We start from the raw sequence: 27470 nt of genomic DNA, 5'->3' as shown, positions 1-27470 counted from the left end.
AGTCAGCTGAATTAATACAATCCGATGATCAGGTCAGACTGTCACATTAATTATTGTGACCAAGTTTTAAAAGTTCATGTAACGGGGGCCAACCCTATGGCGTAGCGGATCCCGGGCGTGCACTGATGCACCGCTTGTCAGGCCATGCTGTGGCGGCATCCCATATAAAGTGGAGGAAGATAGGCACAGATGTTAGCCATCTTCCTCAGCAGGGCCAGTCTTCCTCAGCAAAAAGAGGAGGATTACCATGGATGTTAGCTCAGGGCTGATCTTCCTCACAAAAAATAAAAGTTCACATAACAAATTGTAGTAATTAGTATGAAGACTTGCCATCCCATGTTAAACATGCTCTGAGAATTCCAAGAAAGTAGAGTTGACATATTGTTTCAGAGGGAATAGGATCAAAAAAGGGTTTACAGGAGAAGGAATCAATTGAGTTGGACATTAAAGGCTTGATACTATTTAGGCAGATTAAGATGAAGGTGATAGAATCTGCTAGACTAGATGAACCCATGGCTGAAAGCATTTGTTCTTGTCAACTTGTGCTCATCTACAACTTGCTTGAAGACATGGTAGCCCGGTCCAATTGTTGTTTAAATACTTCAGTGAACATCTAGATTTCCATAATATATCATCCCCAAATTTTTCTACTAGAATATCTTCCTTCTAGGAGGAATGTATGTGTATATTAGATGTATTCATTGCACGTTAGTTCTTGGCACTGGCTTTTTAGGAAGTGTGAAGAGGTTTCTACATGGGATAGTCTAGCTTGAAAGATGGTAGGTGTCTTCGTTTCCTAGGACTGCCATAAGAAAATAGACTGAGTGTCTTCAACAGCAGAACTTATTTATGGTCTCACAGTTCTGGAGGCTATAAGTCCAAGATCAACACATCGGGAGGGCCATGCTCCCTCTGAAGGCGCTGGGAAGGATCTCTTCCAGGCCTCTGTCCTACCTCTGGCACTTCCCTGTCTTGTGGCAGCATAACCCCAATCTGCCCCTGGCCTTCCCCCTGTGTGCACATCTGTGTCCAAATTTCCCCTTTTTATAAGGAGACAGTCATATTGGAGTAGGGTCCACCCTAAGGACCTCATCTTAACTCGATCATCTGCAAAGATTGTATTTCCAAATAAGGTCACGTTCTGAGGTACTGGGGATAAGGACTTCACCATCTTTTTGGGGGACAGTTCAACCTATAACAGTAGGGCAAGAAGGAAGCAGAGCCCAATAACCATCTCAAGCCTTCATAGCCTCCCACTCAAATGAGGTTGCAGTCAGCACTATCACTTTCTCTGATGGTTTTTTTTCGGTTCTTGATATTATCGAGTCTGCCCCCTTTTTAACCTCTTTTGCTCACGTTGTAGCAATTCATCTTTATCCTTATGCAAGAGCTCAGAATTCTCCCCTTTATATATGTCCATTTTCTTCCATAATTGTTTAAATACTGCCACATTCCCCTAAAAGGCTCATCTATGCCTTCTCCTTTCTAGTTCTGGGTAAGGACATAGAGAGGATTTCAAAAACTGTTGTTTTAGGCCAGACACTGTGTGAAGTTGACACTGTGTGTGACTAAATTCTCATTTAGTCTGTACGAGTCATTCTTACATCAAAGATTATGCTTTTTCTTACAGAGGAATTGAGAACAGGCCAAACCCTATGCCATCTGCAACAATCTTATGCTTGAATTAGGCTTCAGTTATTCAGAAGCTTAAAGATTAAAATATTAGTTGGGAAAAAAAATGTAGATTCAGTCTATTGGGCAGTGAGGAAGATTGGCGTTGGGTGAGAATACAACTTCTCTGTCTTCAACTATAAAGAACATCTACAATACAGGCACATACGTGGAGATATGCTTGAGAGTTGGCACCTGTCAAAGTCTCAGACCTTCTTAATTGAGGAGAACAAGTAGAATTCAAACAATCCATCAGTGTTTTTAAATTAATGAATTGTGATATTGGATAATCAGAAATCCTAGTATAGGAATGGTGTTTTCAGCGTCTCTTGCAGAAATGCTTTCTTCTAAGGTATTTTCACAGAATGCCTTTTCTAAGAAGGTCCTTGGAAGAATTGCCTCATTGTAAAAGTGCTTTTGCTTTTGTAAAACTGTAGCTGCAGATGCAAATAATTGTAGCTGTCTTTCTGTATTATGATCACAGAATAAATTCTGCCGCACATGATTAAGTAAAAGTTTCAACAGGTTGTTTCCTATTTTTTTCTGAAGATTTTTTTTTAAAAAGAAGAAACTTTCTCTTGCCATTTCAATGACAAAACTAAAACTATGTTTTTTGTCTTTATAGAATAACACATTAATCTGTTATGTGACAGCACTTGTTCCTCTTGTGTCCCTTTACAGAGGGATAGAACTCATGCTTAAATAGCTGTACCGTCTTTGAGCTGCCCCAGGTTCTGGGACGGAGATAGTATTAGGCTTTAATGTTCGTATATGAGAAGACAATTATAACATTACTCAGTAGCTCCTGTGATTGTTAGAATCAAAAGAACTTTCTAAACTGGGAGGTAAGTAGCTAAACCCATTCTATGAGTAATCCCAGTATTTCTAAAATAAGGTTATAACTCAAAAGCACATCTTCTAGGTCACAGATAATTCTGTCAAATACCATGTTAACACATTCTCTTTTGCCCTATCCAGTTGTGTTTCTCATCGGCAGTCGAATGTACAAGAAGTTCCAGCCCCAGGGTAATATCATGGCTAAAGTCGTCAAGTGCATTGGTGTAAGTATTTTAGTGGCTCTCTCTTAATAACGTTTAGACACCCCAGAACCTTCTACTTCCTTTAAATTAAAATTCAGCTTTGACTTTGGACTTTGACTTTTGACTTTGAACTTTGAGGCTTTGACTTTCCTTTAAACATTTTATTAGTGTTCTTTACTATTTGGATAAATTGAAGTTTCTTATAAAACTCACCAAAGGGAAAAAGACACAAAAAGAACTCGAAAAGGAAAGGATGGAAATGGCTCTTGAATTTATAAGATCAATGGTCAAAGAAAAGCAAATCAAAGTGGCTCTTCACCTATCAAAATGGCAAACAGTGTCTGATGTTCGTCAGGGAGCAGTGCAACAGAAATGGAGAGGTGTGGTTGGTGCTGCATATCAAGCGTAGAAAGGGTCAGTAATCCTACTTTTAAGAATTAAGTCTAAGAAAATAACTTTTAAAAACGAACACAGATTCACATTTGTAGATTATCAATGTAATATTTATAACAGCAAAAATGTTAAGTCCACCAAATTGCTGAAAATAGGAGAACAGTGCTTAACTTACAGTACATCTATGCTATCTTACGCAGCATCGGAAGTCTTGATTTCAAGGACTATTTGGTGATAAGAACATACAGAATATGGTTTCTTCCATATATATCTACATGGTATATGTACACAGAGGCACATTTAAAGGCAGGAAAAAACATTGAGTGTAGGAATCTTTAAATAATGGGATCAAATAACTTTTTTCCTCTATATACTCCCCATTTTTTAGTGAACATTGTATAATAGGGGGAAAATGTATCACTTATTTATTTGAAAAATACATGTGTGGATAATCTTTTGGATGAAAAGACGGCTTTAAGATAATTTTAGGTCACTTTCCTGGCTTTATTGCATTAAATTATGCATCTGGACTTCACTTTGTGAAATAAATATGTCCCCTCAGGGTCCAAAAAACTCCCTTTACTTACAGCTCTTCCCTTTCCTCCTGCACTTTCCTCTAACATTAAATTGATTCCCACCAAAAAAGTTTTTTCCAAGCTAAGAGAGGATCTTACCAATGGTCTCTCCAAGTCCCTCTGTACCAAGTAATTGAGAACTTAGCTCAAACTCCAAAAGAACAACTTCAAGCTATTCAGAGTCGTGAGAATGGTATTTCCCAGTATCCTAAAATCAGCCCGTAGCTTTGAGTTATTGCCTTCTAGTCACACGCATGTCCCCAACCAGCACCGCCATCCCTTTCTCTTGCTACTATGTCATTGCAAATGCACTTTGCTTTTCCTAAAGTCCTCTTACTAACAAGGAATCTTAGAAGCCCCTAATTTTATGGTGTGTGGGTCAGTATGTTTTTCTGATCAGTGTTAGCCTATTTTAACATATGTTTAGCTATAACCTTTATTTCCTTATGAATCTAGTTCTATGTAGGGGGTTCTCCCTCTCCTTTGAGTGGTGATAGTACGTTTATTATAGACCTGTGCTGGCCAATATTGTGGCCACTAGCCAAGTGGCTATGGAACATTTGAAATGCAGCAAGTGCAACTAGTGAACAGAATTTTAAATTGCGTTTCACTTAAATTAATTTAAATTATATAATTTCTTATCAGTGTATTTCTATGTAGTAGGTTCTTTTAAATTTAAAAACTGATATTCAGTTCAGTTATTGGAAAACTTTTAAGTATGTTTGGAACAACTTAGGTATGTAAATCTAGTTTTTCAAAAGTAAATTTTATGAGATGTAAATACAAATTACATATTTCTGATAAACATTTACCATCCAAATTGAGATGTGCCGTCCGTGTGAAATATACCTTGGATTTTGAAGACTTGGTATGAAAAAAGGACGTAAAAATCCTCATTAGTTTGTTAATATTGATTATATATTAAGATCATATTTTGGGTTTTGGGGTTAAATAAAATATATTTAAAATGAATTTCAGCCTTTAATATGGCTACCAGAAAACTTAAATTGCAAATGTGTCGTGCATTATATTTCTATTGAACACTCCTCTCTAGAGGGCATGGAGAGTAAAGTAGGAACAGCGGGACTTTGCTTACTCCAACTCAATGCTCGTAGTTAGAAAGAGCTGAGAAATAACTGCATGTTATGTCTTTTAGCATCATCCTTATACTAGTGTGTACAATTTTATATTTTCCTTATCTCATAGTTCTCCATTAAAGGGGTTTTAAATGAAATGTGTTTTCCTGATAAAATAGTGTGTTCTGTTTTGATATTTGATTTTTTTTCCTTCCTTCAGTTTGCCATCAAAAATAGGATTAGGCATCGGAGTAAGAAATTTCCCAAGAGGGAGCACTGGCTGGACTGGGCCAAAGAGAAATACGATGTGAGTGATTATTATTGCTCCAGTGGTTCAAGGATCTTCCTCTAGAAAGTGGACACCTACAGTCGCAATTCATATTATTGAGGCTACTTGGACAAAATTAGCAGTTGTAGCCTCGTAAACTTTATTACTATTTTAAATAAGACTATGCAAGAGTGTTTTTTTATATTGAGAAGAACTTGATAAACGATGGATGTAATTTACCTAGAAACAATATTACCCTTTCATAGGTTTTCATTTGGAACAATCTGCCATTAATTATATGTAATTGAGATCACATAACTTTAGTTTGAATATAGAAGAGTTAAGCAGTGGTAGTGGGATTTATATTTAGTGGAATTTACATTTAAATTTGAGGAATTTACCTCGCAAACAGATGTTTCGCTCATATTTTAAATAGCTTAGGAATGTCTGGTTTTCTGAAGAAACTTGTGGTAGGGCTCTTTGGAACAATTACTCACCTCCCAGCTTGTCTCTAGATGCAAATATGTCTACACTGAAACTAAACTGCTAATGGCTGTGAGTGACACAGGTCATGGCTGATGTGTCCCTCCCCCACTCCAACTACAGGAGCGGCTTGTCTCCCAAATTAAGATGGTTACTAGGGTGATGTTCCTGTACATTCCACTCCCCATGTTCTGGGCCTTGTTTGATCAGCAGGTAATGTGAAACTCTATTTCTGTACATCCTCATTGAGCAAACATTCTTTGGGCACCACCATGTGCCAAGCTGTACTTAGTATTTAGCTCCTAAAAATATTTTCATTTGTTTGATAATTGTTAGTTCACATTGAGTTTCTTTTTTAGAAACCAACTCTAGATGGTTCTATCCACATTTCTCTTGCAAAACCATGAAGAAAATTAGGTATGGTCAAGTGAAGGAGACTTGGGAAAGATTTGATCAAAGTTGATCAGAACTCTTGCCAACCAAAACTGAGAATAAAGAGTTGGTTTTTCTACTGATGCAGCACGGTAAAGGGGTATTGTCTTTAATGGGATCCACAGAATATTTAAGCCCAGAGGGACTGGATATCTTCCACACTAGAATAGAATGCTCGGGCTAGAAGTGCCATGCAGACATGTGAAATGGCTCCACTGAAGTCATTCTTACCAGAGCAGGGAACTAGAACCTGGTCTAATTGCCTGGTCTCTCTGCTCTTTCTCCCTCAACTGTAAGATGCATGCCTAGGAATTTTTAAAAACTGAGGTTAGACAACTCAACGCATGAAGCTCAGTAGTCAAAGTAATAAGATATTGTTTCCTTTAGAAACTGGAGTTTAAAAAAGTTTACAAACACACATGGTTTTATTGTGCAGAAAGGATTATCACAAGGGTAAACCGTCTCTTGGAAAAAATTTGAGCATACACATGAATCTCCTTATTTCTAAGTGTGGAATTTAGACTGGCATCTTAAGTGCCAGGGAGGCAGTTTTGCATGTTGGATAGGGACTGGTTATTGGAATCAGACTTACACTAGAAATACACTCATCCCCTTTTAGCTGTGTGTCTTAGGGTAGTTCCTTAACCCTTCTGAAAGGGTTATAACCCACGGCAAGGCTGTGAGGAACGAATTAGAGAACACTGATAAAGTGATCAGTGACTGGCATATATGAAGGACTCAAATAGTAGCATATTTCCTAACTTTCTATGATGTCCTCCTAGTGGAGTTGATAGATTATGTTGAAACATTTACGTGTTCAGGCCTCCATGGAAATAATCACATATACTTATACAGTCCTGAGTCATCTTTACTATAAGATAGGTTGATTAACCAGGCTGCCCGGGTTTAAATCCAACACGCTCTTGAAGGAATTCCATTGTAAGACAGCCTCGTCTGTCAAAAATGGCTCTTGGCAATAATAATGTTCTTGAAACTATGCTGCCAGTGAATATAAGAATGTCCTCGGTGTGCTTAGCTGCTTTCACCTTGCCCGAGATGTCGTGCTCTCTGACAACCCTCAGAAATGCATTTTTGTGTTTCCCAAGGATAGCTTTATCGCAGAGTAGTGTTCTGCAGATTCTTCATGAGGGGTTGGAGTCCCCTCTGTTGTGTTAACTTGTACAGCAGAAATGCAAGTTGTCTCTTCTTACTCACCATTACAACCGAGCTTGGAGACTAACTTGATGTTTACAAAAATTTTAAATCCTATAACATTTTAGACCTCCTTCCTGATTTGGAAAAGACTCAACATTGACATGTGTTATGTTGAAAACCCGTGTTCCCAAATGATGCAGTAAATTTATTCATTTTTAAGGGGTCAAGGTGGACACTGCAAGCAACCACTATGAATGGGAGAATGGTAAGTTTGGGACATCCAGATATTTCACTTCCCTGGCCACTATTCCCTTGTTTCAGTCCCTATGCCCCTTTTCTCCTTCCCTTTCATGACATTCCCAACCCGCCCTCCCTCTCAATTGATCATCTGTGGCAATTTGTCAATGAGATTTTTTTCCCCCTCTTTTTAGGGAATTATTGAAATTCAGCCCGATCAAATGCAGGTAGGAGAAAATATGTAAGTTGCTTTCAGAGATCAAAGTTGCCTGAGACAACAGCAACATTTCATCTCCACTTCATCTGCAGACTGTGAACGCCATCTTGATCGTGATCCTGGTCCCCATCATGGAAGCTGTGGTGTATCCTCTGATTGCAAAATGTGGTTTCAATTTCACGTAGGTGACTGGCGGGTTGGGGTTGGGATGAGGCTCCATTAGTCCTAGGGCTTTGCAAATAGGCTGCTGTCCCCCAGCTTCCAGTGCCTCAATGGAAAGAATGTCTGTCTCCCCTCCCACAACGCCACCTATGTGAGGGGGTTCTTAAAGAAAAGCAGTATTTGAATTAGATGTCTGTATGCCGATGTTTCTGAAAATTTCCCCTTAAAATAAAAGTGCTGTTAATGGTAGCCAGAAAAACCCTCTAATTAAGGCTCTCTTATCTATGTAGATGATAGAAATATTAACTATAATTCAAAGTATCACCTGAACTGTAGGCTCTAGAAATTAAATGGAAAAATGCAAACAAGAAGCTGTATTCCATTTGTCCTTCTTAGTCTTGGTCATGAATAAGAGACAAACACTTTCAACCCTTGTGTTTTGTGGGGAGGTCAGTGTTGTTCGGGGAGGATGGTAGGAGAGGAGTGCTTCCTTTGGGGGCTTCATTAGCTCGTTTGTATGAGGTTGCTTGAGATCCACTCTCTTGCTTGTCCTGTCAGCTCCTTGAAGAGGATGACGGTTGGGATGTTCCTGGCTTCCATGGCTTTCGTGCTGGCTGCAATTGTGCAGGTGGAAATTGATGTGAGTTGTCCTCTGACTCTCCAATGGCCTTTCCTAGTGGGTCCAGTGGAGCGTTCAGAAGTCTTCTTCCTCCAGGACTGAGAGGATTAGGGGAGGCCAGGGTCTTTGCTGATGAACTAAGTCCTGGAGCCATGGGCGATGTGCCGCAGGGGGCAAAATAGTCCCTTTCTGTCAGCATGCACTGAGGGCTCTTATCACTGTGAAGGACACAGCCAGGAATAGGGTCAAATGGGTGCACTCAATTAGAAGAAAAAACTAGATAGCAGTTCCACAAGGAGCTTCCATTCATAGTGCAGTAGTCCCTCTTATCCACAGGGGATGTGCTCTAAGACCCCCAGTGAGTATCTGAAACCACAGATAGTACTAAAGCCTGTATATACTATGTTTTTTCCTATATATACATGCCTGTGATAAAGTTTAATTTATAAGTTAGGCACAGAAAGAGATTAACAACAACAATAATAAAATAGAACAACTATAATAATATACTGTAATAAAAGTTATGTAAATGTGGTCTGTCTCTCTCAAAATATCTTGTACTGTACTCACCCTTCTTCTTTTGATGATGTGAGGTGATACAATGCCTACGTGATGAGACAAAGTGAGGTGGATGACATAGGCACTGTGACCTAGCCTTAGGCTACCTCAGAAGGAGGATGACTGTGGTTGACCTCAGATAACTGAAACCGTGGAAAGCAAAACTGCAGATAAGGGGGGATGACTGTGCGGTTTTTATAGTGGGAGGGAAGTTTATGGAACTTGTTCTTTTGCCGTATGAACTCCTAGGAGATCTGGTTAAAAGAAATTCATCACTCACAAACAAAGTACTTCAAAAATATGTAAATCGTCGGGCCAGCCCAGTGGCATAGTCGTTATGTTTGTGCGCTCCACTTCGTATCCCCGGTGTGGACCTATGCACTGCTTATCAAGCCATGCTGTGGCAGGCATCCCACATATAAAATAGAGGAAGATGGGCATGGATGGTAGCCCAGGGCCAATCTTCCTCAGCGAAAAAAAAAAAAAAAGTGTAAATTGTCGTTCTGACAAGAAGACATCATTTGTATTCCAAGTTTCTAATAATGGTTAGTTCCCAAGCTAATCCACTGGTCTATTGGACCCACAATGGGGCTAAACTAGACTCCTAATGCTATTAGTCTGAGACAGGTCCTAGAAACAGGGTGTTATGTAGTACATAAGACAAGAGGTACAAGATCTCTCTCCTCTCTCTCTCTCTTTCCTTCCCTCCTTCCCCCCACCCCACTTTTTCTGTTTCTCTCCCTTCCTCCCCTTCTCTCTCTCTTTTAATTTCTCTTTTTATATTTTTAATTGTGGAAAATATATATGACATAAAATTTACCATCTTAACCATTTCTTTTTTTTTTTTTAATTTTTTATTTATTTATTTTTCCCCCAAAGCCCCAGTAGGTAGTTGTATGCCATAGCTGCACATCCTTCTAGTTTCTGTATGTGGGACGTGGCCTCAGCATGGCCGGAGAAGCGGTGCGTTGATGCTCGCCCGGGATCCCAACCCAGGCCGCCAGTAGCGGAGCGCGCGCACTTAACCGCTAAGCCACGGGGCCGGCCCTTAACCATTTCTAAGTGTACAGTTCAATAGTGTTACGGACATTCATATTGTTGTGCACTCAATCTCCAGAATTCTTTTCAACTTGCAAAACTGAAACTCTGTACCCATTAAACAACACCTCCCCATTTCCCCCTCCCCCAGCCCCTGGCGACCACCATTCTACTTTCTGTCTCTATGAATTTGACTACTCTAGGTACCTCATATAAGTGGAATCATACAGTATTTGTCTTTTTATAACTGGCTTATTTCACTTTGCATAATGTTCTTAAGGTTCATCCATGTTGTACCATGTGTCAGAGTTTCCTTCCTTCTTAAGGCTGAATAATATTCTGTTGTACAGATATACCACATTTTGTTTATCCGTTCATTCATTGATGCACATGTGGGTTGTTCTACCTCTTGGCTATTGTCAATAATGCTGCTATGAGCATGGGTGGACTCACTTTCTCTTTAACATAACTAGCTTTGTGGAAAATGAATCCTGGGGCTAAAATAGACACAGATTGCTTCAGTGACACTGGGAATTGAGAGGGCATTGTAGGGAAAAGGCAGAAACCCTGAGCCAGGTGTGGAGGCAGGAGGGCGTAAAGCATTTGTGAGAGGATGTTTAGAGCACCACGTCCAGGACTGAGGTCTGGGCTTCCAGACTTACAAGGGAAGACTTGGTGTCCAGGGAGGGCAGATCTCAGGTTCCACAACAAGATAAACTTTCATTAGACTATGGTTACTCTGACCCCCTCAGATATTAGGCTTCATAACCTGGCATCCTTTGACCTGGAGGTGGCTGGGTAGGACAGGTGCAGCCTCTTTCTGATTGCCTCCATGTTCTGCACAAGCGTCACTTTCTCTGGGTGCCGTGAGGTGAGCGATTGGAGGCGTCATGGTGGGTGTTTGGTACGCCTTGGCCAGCACAGCTTTCCTTGGCTAGGGGAAAAGTGGCTCCTGTGCCATGGTTAGGGTTATCTTCAAGACGCACTGAAGACCTCAACTGCCAATTTTCTTTTACTTTGCTCAGAAAACTCTTCCAGTCTTTCCCAAAGGAAACGAAGTCCAAGTTAAAGTATTGAATATAGGAAATGATAACATGACTATATCTTTTCCTGGAGAGATGATGACACTTAACCAAATGTCTCAAGTAAGTAGAAGGAAATGCAACTTTCTTTTTCATCTTCTGACCTGAGTTATAATAGGATTTGGAGAAGGTGATCTTCTCGGTCCTTGCATAAATCCAAAGATGAGTCCAGAAGTGAAATGTCTTAGTATCTTGATCTCATTTTGGCTTCGCTCTAAACCTGTGTGCCTCAAACTTGAATATGCATATGACTCTCCTGGGGAGCTTATTAAAATGCAGACTCTCGCTCAGTAGGTCTGAAATGCTGCATTTTTAATAAGCCGTCAGGTGATGTTGCTGCTGTTGGTGCATCGAACCACCCTTCAAATATCTAGGTCAGTTGTTCTCCACTGGGGGCAATTTTGCCCCCTCAGGGGACATTTGACAGTCTCTGGAGACATTTTCATTGTCACAACTGGGAATGTGCTATTGGCATCTCCTGTGTAGAAGCCAGGGATGCTGACACACAGCCCCCCACAACAAAGAATTATCTGGCTCCAAATGTCAATAGCGTGGAGGTTGGAAAACCCTTATCTGGATGGTCATTGGTCTGGACTGGAGGTTCTCAACCTTGAGTCCATATTGGAATCACCCAGAGGGCTTTGACAATTCTGGTACCTGGGTCCCGACTCCAGAGATTTTGATTGAACTGGTCTCATTCCTGTTTAGCCATGGTTGAGAACCACTGCCTTAGATCTTGCCAAACTAATAATGTTGAATAAAAAAGAAAGTTCAACCCCTGATGCTTGGGGCAGCCCAGTACTGATTTTTACCAGGGCTGTTGCTTTTTCCCTGATGCTGTTCTTTGCCCCATAGTACGAATTATTTCCGTAGTGTTTATCTTCATAAAATGAAGTAAAAGTAAAATGCTGGATGAAAAGTATATTTCCTCTGATAATATTAAACAACTTCACGACAGAGCACATTCTGGTGGGTGGGAGGCTGAGACAAACCAATGCCAGCTCCCCCAAGGCATTTTTTGATATGTATGACTGTGAGCTGGGAGTGTCCAAAAATATGCTATGACAATGTTCAGTTACACAGTGCAGAGCAAGACTTTATGGTATTAACTATGACTCCTTTTCCCCCATTATAGACAAATGAATTTATGACTTTCGATGTAGACAAACTGAGTATAAACATTTCTTCCACTGGATCACCAGTCACGCCAGTAACTCATAACTTTGAGCAGGGCCATCGCCATACCCTTCTAGTGTGGGCCCCCAGTCAGTACCGAGTGGTAAGTAGCTGGACATCTACAGCTGACGCTTTGTTATTTGTGATGTTGGAGACATGGCCTTTTAGTGATGTGATTTCGTTTTACCTCTATGTAGTATCATATTAGATAATTCTCAATTTCTTCCTTCTTCAAGGACACAAGTCATTTGATTTCTAATAAAAGTTTGACTGATGGATGGGAAGGATTAATATTAATTAAAAATTTTTTAGAAAGAACTTTTCTGGGCGTGGTGTGTGTGTACACAAGTCAGACAGAGGGCATGTGTGCATTCTCAGGGACTTTTTGAGATAAAGTTTTAAATATATCGTTAATTGTATTAATTTAAAAAATTTGCACTGCCTAATTGGAAAATTAGACCAGTTTCTGAAAAAATACAGTGAATATATCAGGTAAAAGCAATAAAAATACATACATATAAAATATTTCATGACAAAATATGGGTGTCTAGATATGCCATTCAGCATATAAGGAAGCTATGAAGGGTCGTTGAACTAAATGAAGGAGTTGTAGATATTCTGTAAGGTGAATATAAGTGACTTTTTATAGAACTGCAATATGGAATTAAGACTTGTTGGTCCTGTGTTTAATTAGGGAGCTGTTGAGTGGCTTGTTCTAAATTCTTGGAAAGCAGTATTCTGTGGAACCATTGGAAAGCAAGCATCAAAAGTTGTAGAGTTTCATGTTAATGTCAAGGAAAACCAGGGTTGAAGGATGGAGCCCTTTAAATATAGTCATTATGCCCTTAGCTCCTAGGATAAATGTCAACATCACTCTCCTTCTCAAAGGCTGAAACGGTAATCTGAACTTATTTTAATGAATTAGATTTGAAAATGTTTTTTTTTCCCTCAGATAAAGGATGGCCTTGACGAGAAGCCAGATAAAGGAGAAAACGGAATCAGGTATATACATTTCTTTAACGCTTAAGTTAAATCAGCTTCTCATGAAAGTAATGCATACCCATAGTAAAGTTCAGCTGTAACAAGGATATAAAATGAGAGCATAGAGTTTGTCCCAAGAATGTAAGGCTGGTTCAATCTTCAAAAAAATGAATCAATATAATCTATTATCTTAATAAACTAACAAGGAAAATCCATATCATCATATCAATGCAGAAAAAGCATTTGATAAAATTCAGCATCCATTCATGATAAAAACTCTCAGCAAACTAAGACTTGGAGGGAACTCCCTTACTCTGAAAAGGGACATCTGAAAAAGCCCAGGCTAGGGGCCGGCCCAGTGGCACAGTGGTTAAGTTCGGTGTGCTCCACTTTGGTGGCCCGGGGTTCTCAGGTTTTGATCCCAGGCGCAGACCTAACACCACTCATCAAGCCATGATGTGGCAGTGTCCCTCATACAAAACAGAGAAAGATGGGCACAGATGTTAGCTCAGGGCCACTCTTCCTCAAGCAAAAAGAAGAAGATTAGCCACAGGGGTTAGCTCAGGGCCAATCTTCCTCACCAAAAAATAAATAAAATAAAAAAACCCTGGCTATCCATTCATCCCTCAACTGACTTTTAGGTTGTTTCTATAGCTTGGCTATTGTGAATAATGCTGCAGTGAACATAGGAGTGCAGATATCTCTTTGAGATATTGATTTCATCTCCTTTAGATATATACTTAAAAGTCAGAATGGTGGATCATATGGTAGTTCTAGTTTTAATTTTTTAAGGAGCTTCCATAGTGATTTCCATAATGGTTGTACCAATTTACCTTCCCACCAACGGTGTACAAGGGTTTCCTTTTCTCCACATCCTCACCAATATTAATCTCTTGTCTTTTTGATGATAGCCATCCTAACAGTTATGAGGTGATATCTCATCGTGGTTTTGATTTGTTATTTCTCTGATGATTAGTGATGTTGAGCACCTTCATATGTACCTGTTGGCCATTTGTATGTCTCCTTTGGAAACATGTCTATTCAGGTCCTTTGCCCATTTTTTAATCAGATTATTTGTGGTGTTTTGCTATTGAGTTGTATGAGTTCCTTATATATTTGAAATATTAACCGCTTATCAGATAGATGATTTGCAAATATTTACTCCCATTTCGTAGACTTCCTTTTCATTTTGTTGACAGAAACTTTTTAGTTTGATGTAGCCCCACTTGTTTATTTTTGCCTTTGCTGCCTGTGCTTTTGATGTCATAGCCAAAAAAATCATTACCAAGACCAATGTCAAGGAGCTTTTTCCCTATGTTTTCTTCTAGGCATTTTACAGTTTCAGGTCCTACATTTAAGTCTTTAATCCATTTTTGGGTTAATTTGTGTGATGGTATAAGACAAGGGTCCAGTTTTTGCATGTGGATATCCAGTTTTCCCAATACCGTTTATTAAATAGACTATCCTTTCCCTGTTGTGTGTTCTTGGCACCCTTGTCAAAGATTAGTTGACCATGTAGCATTATTTTTATAGATATAAACCAGCTGATTCTAAAACTTATATGGAAAGGCAAAGGAACTAGAAGAGCCAAAATTATTTGGAAAAAGAATGAAGTTGGAAGACTCATAATAGTACAAATTTTAAGACTGATTACAAAGCTATAGTAATCAAGACAAAGTAGTTTTGGCAAAAAGGTCAATGGAATAATCCAGAAATAGACCCCTACAAAGACAGTCAACTGATTTTTGACAAAAGTACAAAGACAATTCAATGCACTAAGGATAGTCGTTTCAACAAATGGTGTTGAAACATTTGGACATTCATACATGAAAAATGAACTTGACCTAAAATTCTTATATAAAAATTATATTAAAATTTTTACACATCTTATAGGAAAATTAACTCAAATTTGAATATAGATCTACATGTAAAATGTAAAACTATAAAATTTTTATAGGGAAACATAGAAAATCTTTGTGACGGGTTCAAAAGCGTGATGCATAAAAGAAAATAATTGATAAATCAGATTTCATCAAACTAAAAACATCTGTTCTATAAACTCATTGTTAAGAGAATGAAAAGATTAGCTACAAACAGAGAGAAAATATTTACAAATACCTATCTGACAAAGAACTTGTGTCCAGAATATATAAAATACTCTTAAAACTTGATAATAACAAAATAACCCAGTTAAAAAACAGAGCAAAAGATTTTAACAGACATTTCACCAAAGAAGATATACAAAAGGCAATAAGCACATGAAAAGATGTTCAACATCATTAGCCATTAAGGATATATAAATCAAACCTGCAATGAGTTTTCATAACATACCTTTTGGATGGCTGTAATAATTTTTTAAAAACTGACAATACAAGTGCTGGTGAAAATACAGAGTGATTGGAACTCCCATACATTGGTAGTGGGAGGGCAAAATGGTACAGCCACTCTGAAAAACAGTTTGGCAGTTTCTTATAAAGTTAAATGTACACTTACCATATGACCCAGCCTTTCCACTCCTAGATATTTATCCTAGAGAAATGCAAACTTATGTTCACATAAAAATCTATATATAAATGTTTATAGAAGCTCTATTCATAATCACCAGAGATTGGAAGTCACCCAAATGTCCTTCAGTGGGTGATGGATAAACAGACCATAGAACATCCATACAACAGAATATTACTCAGAAAAAAAAAAGAACAAACATTGATACATGCAACGATATAAATGAATTTCAAATGCATAATGCCATGAAAGAAGTCAGTCTCAAAAAGCTACATACTGTATAATTCCACTTACATGACCTTCTGGAAATGGCGAAAAAACTATAAGGACGGAGAACGGATCGGTGGTTGCCCTGGGTTAGGAGTAGAGGAAAGGTTTGACTACAGGGCAGTAGGAAGGAGATTTTTGGCGTGATGGGGCTGGTGTGTATCCTGATTGTGACTGTCTTATATGAACCTAGATGTGTTAAAACTCATAGAACTGTACACCAAAAAGCCAATTCACTATAAATACGCTTTTTTAATAAGAATGAAAAATAAGAATAAATTGGGGAAAAAATGAGAGTAGGTTTCCTATTTGCCTTAACCCTCACCCCCAATCCCCATTTTTCTGTGGCCACAATTTTACAATTTCTGGTTTTAGCTTTTATTAGTTACGACTAAAACACAAATTCATGGAGATATAGGTATTTTATTAGGATGATGTCTATTAACTTACTAATACATATGGTAAAGAGACTAACTTTCACTTTTCATCTCTCTTCACCTCCAGTTTGTTTCGCATTGTTAATATTTATCTTTCTGTGTATTCCATGTGCTAGGTTAAGTCTAAAAAATAGATCAACAGGATTTACAATATAACTGTATAAATATTAGTCATAATGTAATAAAAGTGATCCATCTGAAAGAGAAGGAAATGTAACTTTATACCCTTGAAAATGTATCCTCAAACAGAAATGTCCTGAATGTCGAGATTAATTGGAATGTCCTACTATATTCCATGAATTGTTCAGTGGTACTGCATTCTGATTGCTTTAATTTAAGGAAGGCTTTCTGACACGGCTTTTATTTATTCCTATAACACACTTGGCCTCTTGTTGACAAAAGCATAAGCCTTTATCTCCAAGGCGATCCAGGGAACGGATCCAGGGAATTCACTTTCCTCACTGAAAACCATCTCTTCAGCACGCTCTTTGATCTAACTGGAACATTTGCTCTGCAGTCCTGTGACACCACTGTCCTCATACAATTTTTCACTGTACGCCCAGGTTAGTGCCTTTCTCTCTCAGATTCCGTGCCATCCTCTCTATCTTAGACACCTTTCTTGTCTTGCTGCAGACTGTGCTCAAATATCTTACCAAGAGAAGCTGTGAGGTAAATGGCAAGTCCTTGCACACCTGGAAGTGCTTTTTTCTGTTCTCACACTTGGTTCATAGGTTGGACGTCATTTTCTCCCAGAACTTTGTAGGCTTATTTCTATTGGCATCTAGCACCTAGTTGTGCTGACAATTAAAAAAAAAAAAAAAAAAGCATCTGCCAGTCTTTGTAGCTGATTTAATATTTTCTCACCAAGCTTTTGGTATCTTCTTTCTCCTTGGTGTTCTCAAGTTTCTCTGCAGTGAAACTAAATGCGGGTATGATTTCATTTATCTTGCCAGCGCTAGGCCCTTTCAACTTTTTAGTCCTTCCCTCATTTTCTTTGTTCCCTCCTGTATGAGTTTGCTAGGGCTGCCATAATAAAGTCCCACAGACTGAGTGCTTAAACAATAGAAAATGATTTCCTCGCAGTTCTACAGGCTGGAAGTCTGAGATCAAGGTGTTGGCTGGATTGATTTCTTCTGAGGCCTCTCCCCTTGGCTTGTAGATGGCTGTCTTCTCCATGTGTCTTCACAACATCTCCCCTCTGTATGTCTGTGTCCTAATCTCCTCTTCTTATAAGGCCACCAGTCATATTGGGTTAAGGCCCACCCTAATGACCTCATTTTACCTCTTTAAAGGCCCTATCTCCAAATATAGTCCATTCTGAGGTACTGAGGGTTAGGACTTCAACATATAAATTTGGAGTGGGGAGGACACAATTCAGCCCAAATCCTTCTTTTGCATCTTCTGGATTGTTTCTTTGTCCTACACACATGCACACACCACAATGGCAGATCTGGAAGGAAATACCCTGATGATGGTCACCTGGCCCTTTCCTGATCTTTGTATTTGATTCTGATCTGGAAGAGCCTCTGGGATTCCCTTTGTGCCTCAGAATAGCGTTTTGTGCCTCGGAACACATTGTTTTGATTTCTTCAGAAATGTCTTAAAACTTTGGACAATTATATTGTGGTATCCTTTCTTGTTCTAGTGCTGTTAGAGACTCATTCTTCTTCTTCTTCTTTTTTAATTGTCTTTGATGAGATCTTGGAAAAGAAGGACATGTGAGATCAGCACTATTTTACCCCACCCACCCACCCATGTGGTAAAAGATAAACTGGGAAGTTTTTTCTTTTAATTGGCAACATCAAATCCTTAGTTGATCAAAGGTTTTATTGTTTCAATAATACTCAAGAGACAACACATAAATTAAGAGAAGTTCTAGAAAACTAGAGCCAGAAACTAATTGATAAATAGAACAACTTCAAAAGTTCCAGGAAGTCACACTTCTGAGTAATATATAAATCCAAGAAAGAGTATAAAGAATTTTAAGCAAAATGGAATTTTTAAAATTATGTGGTATTAGTAAGTTGCAAGATTTAAATAGATTACCTTAAATAGAGCCTTTTAAATAAAGTGGCAATACTTCAGTCAAAATTGGTTGAGAATTTGATATTGATATTTCTCATGCATTTTTTTAATGTTACACATTGCTACATACGTATGTATCGATAAACAATATGTTTTTTGGCATGTTTTTAAACTTAATATGTTATTATTCTGTGTATATGTTATTCTGCAATAATATAAAGTATATATTATAAAATACTATTTTAATGTTTAGCCACATTGACATATGTACCCCTTATCCAGTCATTAAAACCACCGTGTAATAGTCCATTGCACAAATATACTGCAATTTATCCATCCCTCTTTTCAAGGAAATTTAGGTTATTCTCATTTTTCCAAACAATGCCACAACCCACATTCATATATGTTTCTATGAGGGAAGTTTCTCCAGAGCAGTGGTCTTGAAACCTTTTATCACATCCAATAAGAATATTTTGAGTAAGCACACACTCTGTATGAATGTGGTATCCTTTATAAATTATATACATAAACTAACTGTATCAAAATAATATGTGTATCATAAATAACACAAAAAAAGAAATATAAAAAAGATGAGAAAAGTATTAAAAAACCATATTTTACAAATATTTTTATTAATTAGAGGTACAAAAATCATTCATGTAGATAATGTAATTGTATGCTTTATTAGTTTCTAAAAATCTCAATTTAAGATTTGAAAAAAGCTATGCAGAGGCTGATTGTAAATTCAGTTTATTTCAATCTTGGTTTTCGTGACTGTTGTGCTGAAAAAGATACTTCAAGGAAAGAGTGTGGGTGGGGCATGCAAATCAAAAAATGGGATATGCAAATCAAAACCACAATGAGATACCACTTCACACTCACTAGGCTCTTATTTAAAAAAAAAAAAAACAAAAAAAACAGACAATAACAGGTGTTGGTGAGGATGAGGATAAATTGGAATCCTTAGACACTGCTGGTGGAAATGTAAAATGATGCAGCCACTTTGAAAAACTGTTACCATATGATCCAGCAATTTTACTCCTAGGTATATATCCAAAAGAAATGAAGACATATCCACACAAAAACTTGTAGATGAATGTTCTTAGCAGCATTATTCACAATAAACAAAATGTGGAAACAACTCAAATGCCCATCAACTGATAAATAAAATGTGGTATATCCCCACAATGGAATATTATTCAGCCATAAAAAGGAAAAAACGAATGGTGTACTAATATATGCTATGACATAAGTGCACCTTGAAAACATTATGCTAAGTGAAAGAAGCCAGTCACAAAGACCCCATGCTGTATAACTCCATTGACATGAAATGGCAGGCAAATCCATAGAGACAGAAAGCAGATTAGTAGTTGCCAGGGACCGGAGGGGACGGGGCATGGAGTGTGATTGCAAAGGATATTGAGTTTCTCTTTGGGGTGATGAGAATTAGATTGTTGTGATGGTTGCACAACCCTAAAGACACTGAATTGTACACTTTAACTGGGTAGATTTTGTGGTATGTGAATGTATCTCACAAAGTTGTTTAAAAAAAATTGAGAAGGAACTAATCCCTCTGCCCCTCGGTTAGGCTTTAAGGAATTGGTCCCATGTGGTCATTTTCCCAGCCGGTTCCCACTCTCCATACCTCATCCCATGATCACTTTGGAGCCTTAGATCCTGGTGCTCCTAAGAAGCCTGAGCTAACGTCAGTCTTAATGGGACCCTAGGACTGTGCCTGTTCAAAACCATTAGAGCACAGTACATTGTGGATCTCCACTCTCCTCACCCCTCAAGACACCTAGAGTGTGTTTGCTGCTTAAGCTCTACTATTTTCTGTGTGTGTACGTGTATGAAAACACATCTGATCTGTGTGATGTTGCATTTTTTCAGATTATTTTCATTCTTCTTGGTATCTTGTACCAGCCTTGAGAGATATGTCAGCCAGGTAATAGTACTCCAGTCTTAGGGTGGGATTTATTCAGTCTTATGGCTTATAAGTTATAAAGCCAGGGCCCAGGCCCAAAGGTTTACTTCCTGATTTCATACTCTGTCTACTGTCTCTTTTGAATGGTTCATCCTAATCTTTGACAAAAGTAGCTTTTACAGTTTGGGGCAATATTAATTCTATCTATTAGGTTCCTGTTGACCCACATCAGGTTCAGTTTTCTATATTAATCACCTGTCAAACTACACCAAGTCGAATGCCAAAGGACTTCAGGACCTGAGTTTAATTCATAGAAATGTTCTCCCAGTAGCTAAATTTGACCAATATTACTTGTTGCCACAAAGCCAGTGAAACTCGGCCACATATTTTAGGGATGTAGAGGCTAAATTGTTCATTACAGTACTTGGGTATATACACTGTTATTACTTCCCATTCTCTAAATTGGATAATCTGCTGTAAGCCTTCACTCATCTGTTTGGTAGGAAAAATCAACTGGTCTTATTTTAGGCAGCACCCTTCTCCTCCCTGGTAGTACAAGTGCGTCAGGGTCTTCTGTAGCCTGGAACATTTAAGGAGGGGCTCTCTAATCATCTGTCCACACTGTCACCCCCTGTATGGTCCTTGGAAGACGAACAACTCAACTGGTTCCGTGTGAGGCTTAGGCACAGTGGACTTTGCAGGTGGGACCTAGCACCAGGTCCTATTGTGTGTTGCATTCCTAGCTGTACTCCAGCGGGGTGCTGGTCCCTGTCACTCCAGGACCTGCAGACACAGGTCTCCACCGTCGGAAGGGAACTCCCCAAAATTATCTCTGATTGCTGGGCTGGCCCACTTCTTCCTCTCCAATCCTTGGAGCCTCTCCCTGCCTCAGGCTCCTGGAGATAAAGGAAACAGATGAACTTCTATCCCAACCCCCACAAAGAAGCCCCAGTTGGAGGCTTTTAGGTGCTAGGCAACTTCTGCTTTTGGTTGTTCACCACTTTAGCTCTAAAGCTTCTGAAGCAAAGGACCCCAGGACACAGCTACCTGCTTAAAGGAGAAGGGCATCTATGTCAATCTGTACGGAATATCACAAAATGTCATTGAAATAGTTTCTACTTACAAAGTACTTAGAACAGTTTCTAGCATTTAACTGTGTTAAATAAATTCTTTTAGGTGTGTTCTCTTGAGTGGGTGGGCAAGGGCAACCTAGGGTTGCTTACTTTCTGCCTTTATACTCTAGAAATCTTCTACAAACGTCTTAAATTCCTTCCAAAAGGGAGCATAGCCTAACCTCAGGTGCACATACTGTGACCTAGCGAAAATTATTCCCTCGTCCAGTCACGAGGCAGATGGTTTTCTGTTTCAGATTTGTAAATGCTTTTGATGAGAGCTTCAACATCACCATGGATGGGACAGTTTATGTAAATGTCAACAGTCACAATGCCAGCGAATATCAGTTTTTTCCTTCTGGCACGTAAGTATCTATACTGGACACTTTGTTTCAAAGTTCAAGGATTTTGTCTTTTTCTTTAAACAATACAGGGAAGCTTTTAACACCAAGAATGTTAACCTATATTATTCTTTCTTTTCCTAGAAAAAGCATCACAATAAGCTCAACAGAGATTTCACAACAGTGTGGACGTGATTTCAATTCTCCCAGACTTGAGTTCGGTGGTGCATATACCTATGTCATCAGAAGCACGGTCAGTACTCGTTCCATGATATCAGAAGTTCCCTCAGACTTTATTGACGTGAGTCTTCACATACACTTAGGACATAGTAAGGAGTTAACCAGAGTAATATTAGGATCTGTATTTCAAATGAGCTTAGAATTAATTCAGTTCACCACTAATTCTTGAGCTTATTATTGACTTAAATTCACCGTTAGAATAAAATTAAACAGACTGACTTACTCTGATTAAAGGTTCATGTTGACCAGTATCAGATGCTTCCTCACAGACTACTAACGTGGACTGTAGGAACTTTTAGTTCAAAGAGATGGCAATGTTTTAAACAAAACTGACTTCCAATCTACTCTCTTATTTAGGAGGAAAACACTAATTAACATATTTTCAGATCCCACCAAGGCCATCCCCTCTCAAGTATAAAATACAGTGTTGCATATTTACAGTTAAAATGTGTACTTACTTGATAAATGGTATGATGTAATTCTAGAAGTCCAAACTCAATTTGCCTGTTTGAGCCATTTGTTTATTCCAGGAGCTATCTCAATTTTAACTTCTTCTTCTTGCTTTTGCCTTGTTGGTTTAGGTTGATGGCTGTCCCGAATTGAAGGTGTTTGAAGATATTTCACCCAACATAGTGAACATGGCTCTGCAGATCCCACAGTACTTCCTCCTGACCTGCGGGGAGGTGGTGTTCTCTGTCACGGGATTGGAGTTCTCCTATTCTCAGGTTTCTCATTCGTTGTTTTTACCACCCCTCCCCTACCCCTGTGCCTTCAAAAAATGCTGCTGGGGGGCCGGCCCCGTGGCTTAGTGGTTAAGTGAGTGCGCTCCACTGCTGGCGACCCGGGTTCGGATCCCGGGCTCGCACCGACGCGCTGCTTCTCTGGCCATGCTGAGGCCACGTCCCACATACGGCAACTAGAAGGATGTGCAGCTATGACACACAACTATCTACTGGGGCTTTGGGGGGAAAAAATAAATAAATAAAATCTAAAAAAAAAAAAAAAAAAATGCTGCTGGGACTTAATTGAAATCCTGGGTAGCCGTATATTTATAGTTGTAAAAAAATCTAGAAAGCATTATGCTATATTCCACTGAAGGAGGTTTTTGAGATCACCAAGTCCTGTCTTTATTGAATATTACTCTGTTTAGCTTCCTGAGTGCTTATATTATATGTGTCTGAATTCTCACAGTCATATACGAGAGATTTAGAGTCCTGAAACTATACTAATGACTGTTACCAGGGGCCTGATCGTCCGTAGATTCTGCATTCTGAAACAACCAAATGGTGTCAGCAATTCACAGCAACGCTCGTTTACAAGTCTGCATCCTTATTTTCTCTAAGGTTCAGTTGAGGTCTCTTTGTAGCTCCCAGTAAACACACTGATTAAGGCCTAGCATTCAGAAGTTAAAAAATATTATTCCTTTTGGGCCGGCCCCATGGCTTAGCGGTTAAGTGCGTGCACTCTGCTACTGGCGGCCCGGGTTTGGACTCCGGGCGCGCACCGACGCACGGCTTCTCCGGCCATGCTGAGGCCGCGTCCCACATACAGCAACTAGAAGGATGTGCAACTACGACATACAACTATCTACTGGGGCTTTGGGGGAAAAAAATAAATAAATAAAATTATAAAAAATATATATATATTATTCCTTTTATCTATATTATACTAAGGAGGCAAATTTTGCTGGTACCTGAATTAGAGCTTAATTTTGGAACTATTTTATCAAAACTACAGTTCTAGTCATTGTATCCCCACAATATCTACCAGCTTCAAGTTTTGCAGTAAAGATTATGAGGTAGATATCCTTTCTGTGAAGACTTCACAGTCTAGTAAAGGAGCTGCCTGTAACACAGGAGACAAGGGTTTAAAGAGAGATTTGGGTGATGGGGACATAAGCTCACAGAAGAACGAGCTTACAGCCCACAGAGCAGCCTCCATTTGGGGGAAGAAAATATCGTGCTGGATAGCTTTGCTTGGAAACTCGCTGGAGAAGTAGATTCAGTTCATCTGTAGATTTGGCCATTTAACTAAGATGGCAACTTTGCAAGTATGTAGAGAGTGAAAAAAAAAAGGGATTCTTGTGTGTTCGTACAACATGAGCATTTGGGGTGTCTTGCTATCCAAGTGATTGTCCTTTTTGCATTTAAACCAACCTGACATTTAATGTACATTTTTAGGATAGACTGCTTAATTAAATGAACCAGTGAATTATGTTTTCCTGCCCTGAGGTTGATCTAGATTGGGATTCACTTTGCTTTGCTTCCTCAGGCTCCTTCCAACATGAAGTCGGTGCTTCAAGCAGGATGGCTGTTGACGGTGGCTGTCGGCAACATCATTGTGCTTATTGTGGCAGGAGTAGGCCAGATGAGTCAACAGGTATGGAGGGAAAGAAGAGATTGTACGTGCCTCTGTCTTGTCTATTAATGGTCGTCGTGACGACCCTCTCTAGCTATCTATATACACATGGTCATCTCGGCTAGTGGCTGAATAAAACTGCCAGACCAGCCAGATTGGGCCATTACCAAATGGTCTTGTGGCCAAGCATGTGTTGATTCTTCTTATTTTCACTGGGTATTATATAGTTGGAAATTGATAACCAAAATAACCAGATTGGGTTAACATACATAGACCCTAATGTGGTTTACTGTCAAAAAAAAAAGATCTTTCCTAGCTTCAATAAATGCAACTTAATGGCCCTAAACCAGACATTTTACCAGAAACTTTCATAATACCTAAAGTTTAAGCCATTCTAAAGGTTGTTGTAATTTTTCCAGCTAAAATAAAATGAGGGCTTTCATGATATAAACTCTCTCCTTTGGCACATCAGCATATCTACCTCCTAAGGGACATGTCCCTTATCCCATCAGTTTCATTACTTCCCCTACCAGTTCCGTCAAGCATGTGCTAATGTTGCATGCTCATGACCTCAAGGTACTGCCAAGGGACAAGATGGGGGTTAACTTGGTACATTCTTGTTCCCTCAAGAGTACTGCCTAGTGTTCTCTTGGTCCCCATCCTTCCAGGGGCCAGCCATGTGCCTTAAGACAGGTTTTTCAGAAAGTTTCTCTCATCTTTCCAAAGTCTTGTGTTTTGTACTCCAGTGCTGTTAGAAAAATGTTATCTTTATACTTGAGCATTCAAAAAAAGCTAGCCACTCTATCTGTGGCAGTAACTCACCATTCTGTATCTATGGCAGTAGCCTGCCGATTTTCCATAACAGTTTAATTTCAAAGCACCTTGCATCTAGACATAGCAAGAAAATGTACATGATATATACACTACTATAACCTGTATTGTTTTTGTTTTTTTCTTGCTCCAACTCCAATTCCTTTAAAGTGGGCCGAGTACATTCTATTTGCTGCCTTGCTTCTGTTTGTCTGCATAGTATTTGGCATCATGGCTCGGTTCTATACTTACGTCAATCCAGCAGAGATTGAAGCTCAGTTTGATGAGGATGAAAAGAAAAAGAACCTGGAAAAGGATAACCTATATCCCACATTGGATTCCGTCTCACAGACACAGATGTGAATGTCAGGAAGCAAGGAGAAGATGGATTGGGCCCAGAACATGCCCGGGCTTCTGTCACCAGGTGGCAGGATACTCTGTTGGATGGCCCCTGATGGGGAAGTCTTCAGAATTGTGGACCAAACCAAGAAAGCTATTTTCTGCCGCCAGCAATGAACCTGAAACTCTGGAAGAAGTCTGTTCTTTTTTTTTTTTAAGAGAAGTCTTCTTTAAAGTGTGCAAGTGCGTGTGCACACATGCACGCACACACAGACACTTGTACAACAGTGAGAGCATACCCTGCATATAACTCCTTTTCTACCACACAAATGAAGTTATTTTGGTCTAATTTAATTTTTTGAAAGGGTGACAAAGTTCCAGATTGTTTTCATTCTAACGCTCTATGAAAACAATGTTAAGTGAGGCAGGAGCCAATGCAAAAAGTGAATTTACAGGCTTTAGAATGGTATAGAATAAGCACCAGCTAGTATTAGCTGGTAACTTTACCTCTTGTTTTTTGTTTTGTTTTTCCAGTCCCTACCTCTTTTTAAATTATGTGTAACTCAAAGGATCCCTCAGGTAAAGGCCAGTAATGATTTCCAGAGTTTCAATAGTGTGAAATAAATTCCCATTCTCAAGAATAAGTGTCCATGTGTCTTTGGGTAGGGTAAGAAATCCTTAACATGTTTCCTGTATAAAAGCTGTGCACGCTCATTACAATTTCATCATGGGCCGGCCCCCTGGCTTAGCGGTTAAGTGCGCGTGCTCCTCTGCTGGCGACCTGGGTTCGGATCCCAGGCGCACACCGACGCACTACTTGCCAGGCCACGCTGTGGTGGCGTCCCACATAAAGTGGAGGAAGATCGGCACGGATGTTAGCTCAGGGCTGATCTTCCTCACAAAAAAAAAAAAAAAATTTCATCAGAAGTTGATGATAAAAGCAGAACAAAAGCAATGCCCAAACATAATAAATTCCAGGAACATGAAATATCGAGGTTGGTTTCTTCCTGGTCCTATTTTTCCCAGGGATATATATATACACCTCTCTTTTATTACTAGGATCTTTCTACATGCGTATTTATGTACCATCTCAAAGTATTTTTCTCAAGACTAATGAGCATTTTTCTGCTTGAATAAATACTCTTCCAAAACATTATAAACACTTAATACCTAATTCATCCTATAGATATTTATCATTTAACCATTCCCAGGTACCAGACCCAGAACGAGTCTACTTTGGCACTCTTATAAAAACTAGCAACGGTTCTTAGACAAACTTGTGCCCAGCTCTGGATGTTGGAACTGGTTCCTGGACCAGGAGAAAGGGCCCGTGTTGGGTCTCGGAGATGCCTCATGCACAAGCTCCTCACTGCACTGTGGAGACGGAATGAAAACAGGACTCCAAGTCCTTGCCTAAGACCTTTCTACCCTTAGGGTCACATCCTTGTTTCTTCACTGGGGCCCACGAGGCTCCTTTTTCTCTGGACACGTCTTTCTCACTCACTCTGATCCAGCCAGCATTGAGTAGAGGTCTCCCAGTTCCTGGAATGCATGAGGTTCTCACTTCCAGGTCAAAGGCAAAAAGAAAAATCAGGTTTTGCGACTTACTCTCTACCCACTCCTCACCCAGCCCCTCCACCTGGCTAAGCCCTCTTTATTTTCGGGATTCAGGCCACTTCCTCCAAGAGGTTTGCTGTCCGCCAGTTTGGCTGTGGCTCTCCTCTGAGCTCTCTCCCATCACACGTCCCTCAGTATATTGTAACTGTCTAGCTCTCCCTAGACTGAAAGTGTGTACCCTGTTCTCCATCCAACCTCTAGAACAGAGGAGTCCTTCTATGTGTTAAATAAACATCTTAAACCCCTTGGGCTATGAGGAGTGAGATGGAAGAGGAGATAACTGAGCGATGATTTGAATGAGCCTAATTAACAAACTCTAGTGTGAAAGACTA

The 27470-nt window shown here is 39.4% G+C and overlaps 1 protein-coding gene across 1 annotated transcript in view; it reads left to right on the top strand.

The window, feature by feature from the left end:
• The window catches only part of SLC15A1 (solute carrier family 15 member 1), a 33102-nt gene extending 6324 nt beyond the window's left edge, over positions 1–26778 (top strand). Inside the window, exons 8-22 of the mRNA XM_058548410.1 lie at positions 2650–2732; positions 4976–5062; positions 5630–5719; positions 7314–7358; positions 7525–7557; positions 7640–7728; positions 8268–8349; positions 10950–11069; positions 12142–12285; positions 13135–13184; positions 21691–21798; positions 21919–22027; positions 22596–22739; positions 24286–24393; positions 25354–26778. Of these exons, the coding sequence (XP_058404393.1) occupies positions 2650–2732; positions 4976–5062; positions 5630–5719; positions 7314–7358; positions 7525–7557; positions 7640–7728; positions 8268–8349; positions 10950–11069; positions 12142–12285; positions 13135–13184; positions 21691–21798; positions 21919–22027; positions 22596–22739; positions 24286–24393; positions 25354–25545 (1484 nt within the window). The 3' untranslated portion in view covers positions 25546–26778. The remainder of the gene's footprint in view (positions 1–2649; positions 2733–4975; positions 5063–5629; positions 5720–7313; positions 7359–7524; positions 7558–7639; positions 7729–8267; positions 8350–10949; positions 11070–12141; positions 12286–13134; positions 13185–21690; positions 21799–21918; positions 22028–22595; positions 22740–24285; positions 24394–25353) is intronic.
• Positions 26779–27470: the final 692 nt, after the last annotated feature.

Source organism: Diceros bicornis, chromosome 9 (assembly GCF_020826845.1).
Source record: "Diceros bicornis minor isolate mBicDic1 chromosome 9, mDicBic1.mat.cur, whole genome shotgun sequence".
In the NCBI taxonomy this organism is placed as follows: Eukaryota; Metazoa; Chordata; class Mammalia; order Perissodactyla; family Rhinocerotidae; genus Diceros; species Diceros bicornis.
This window is presented reverse-complemented; position numbering and strand designations above follow the sequence as displayed.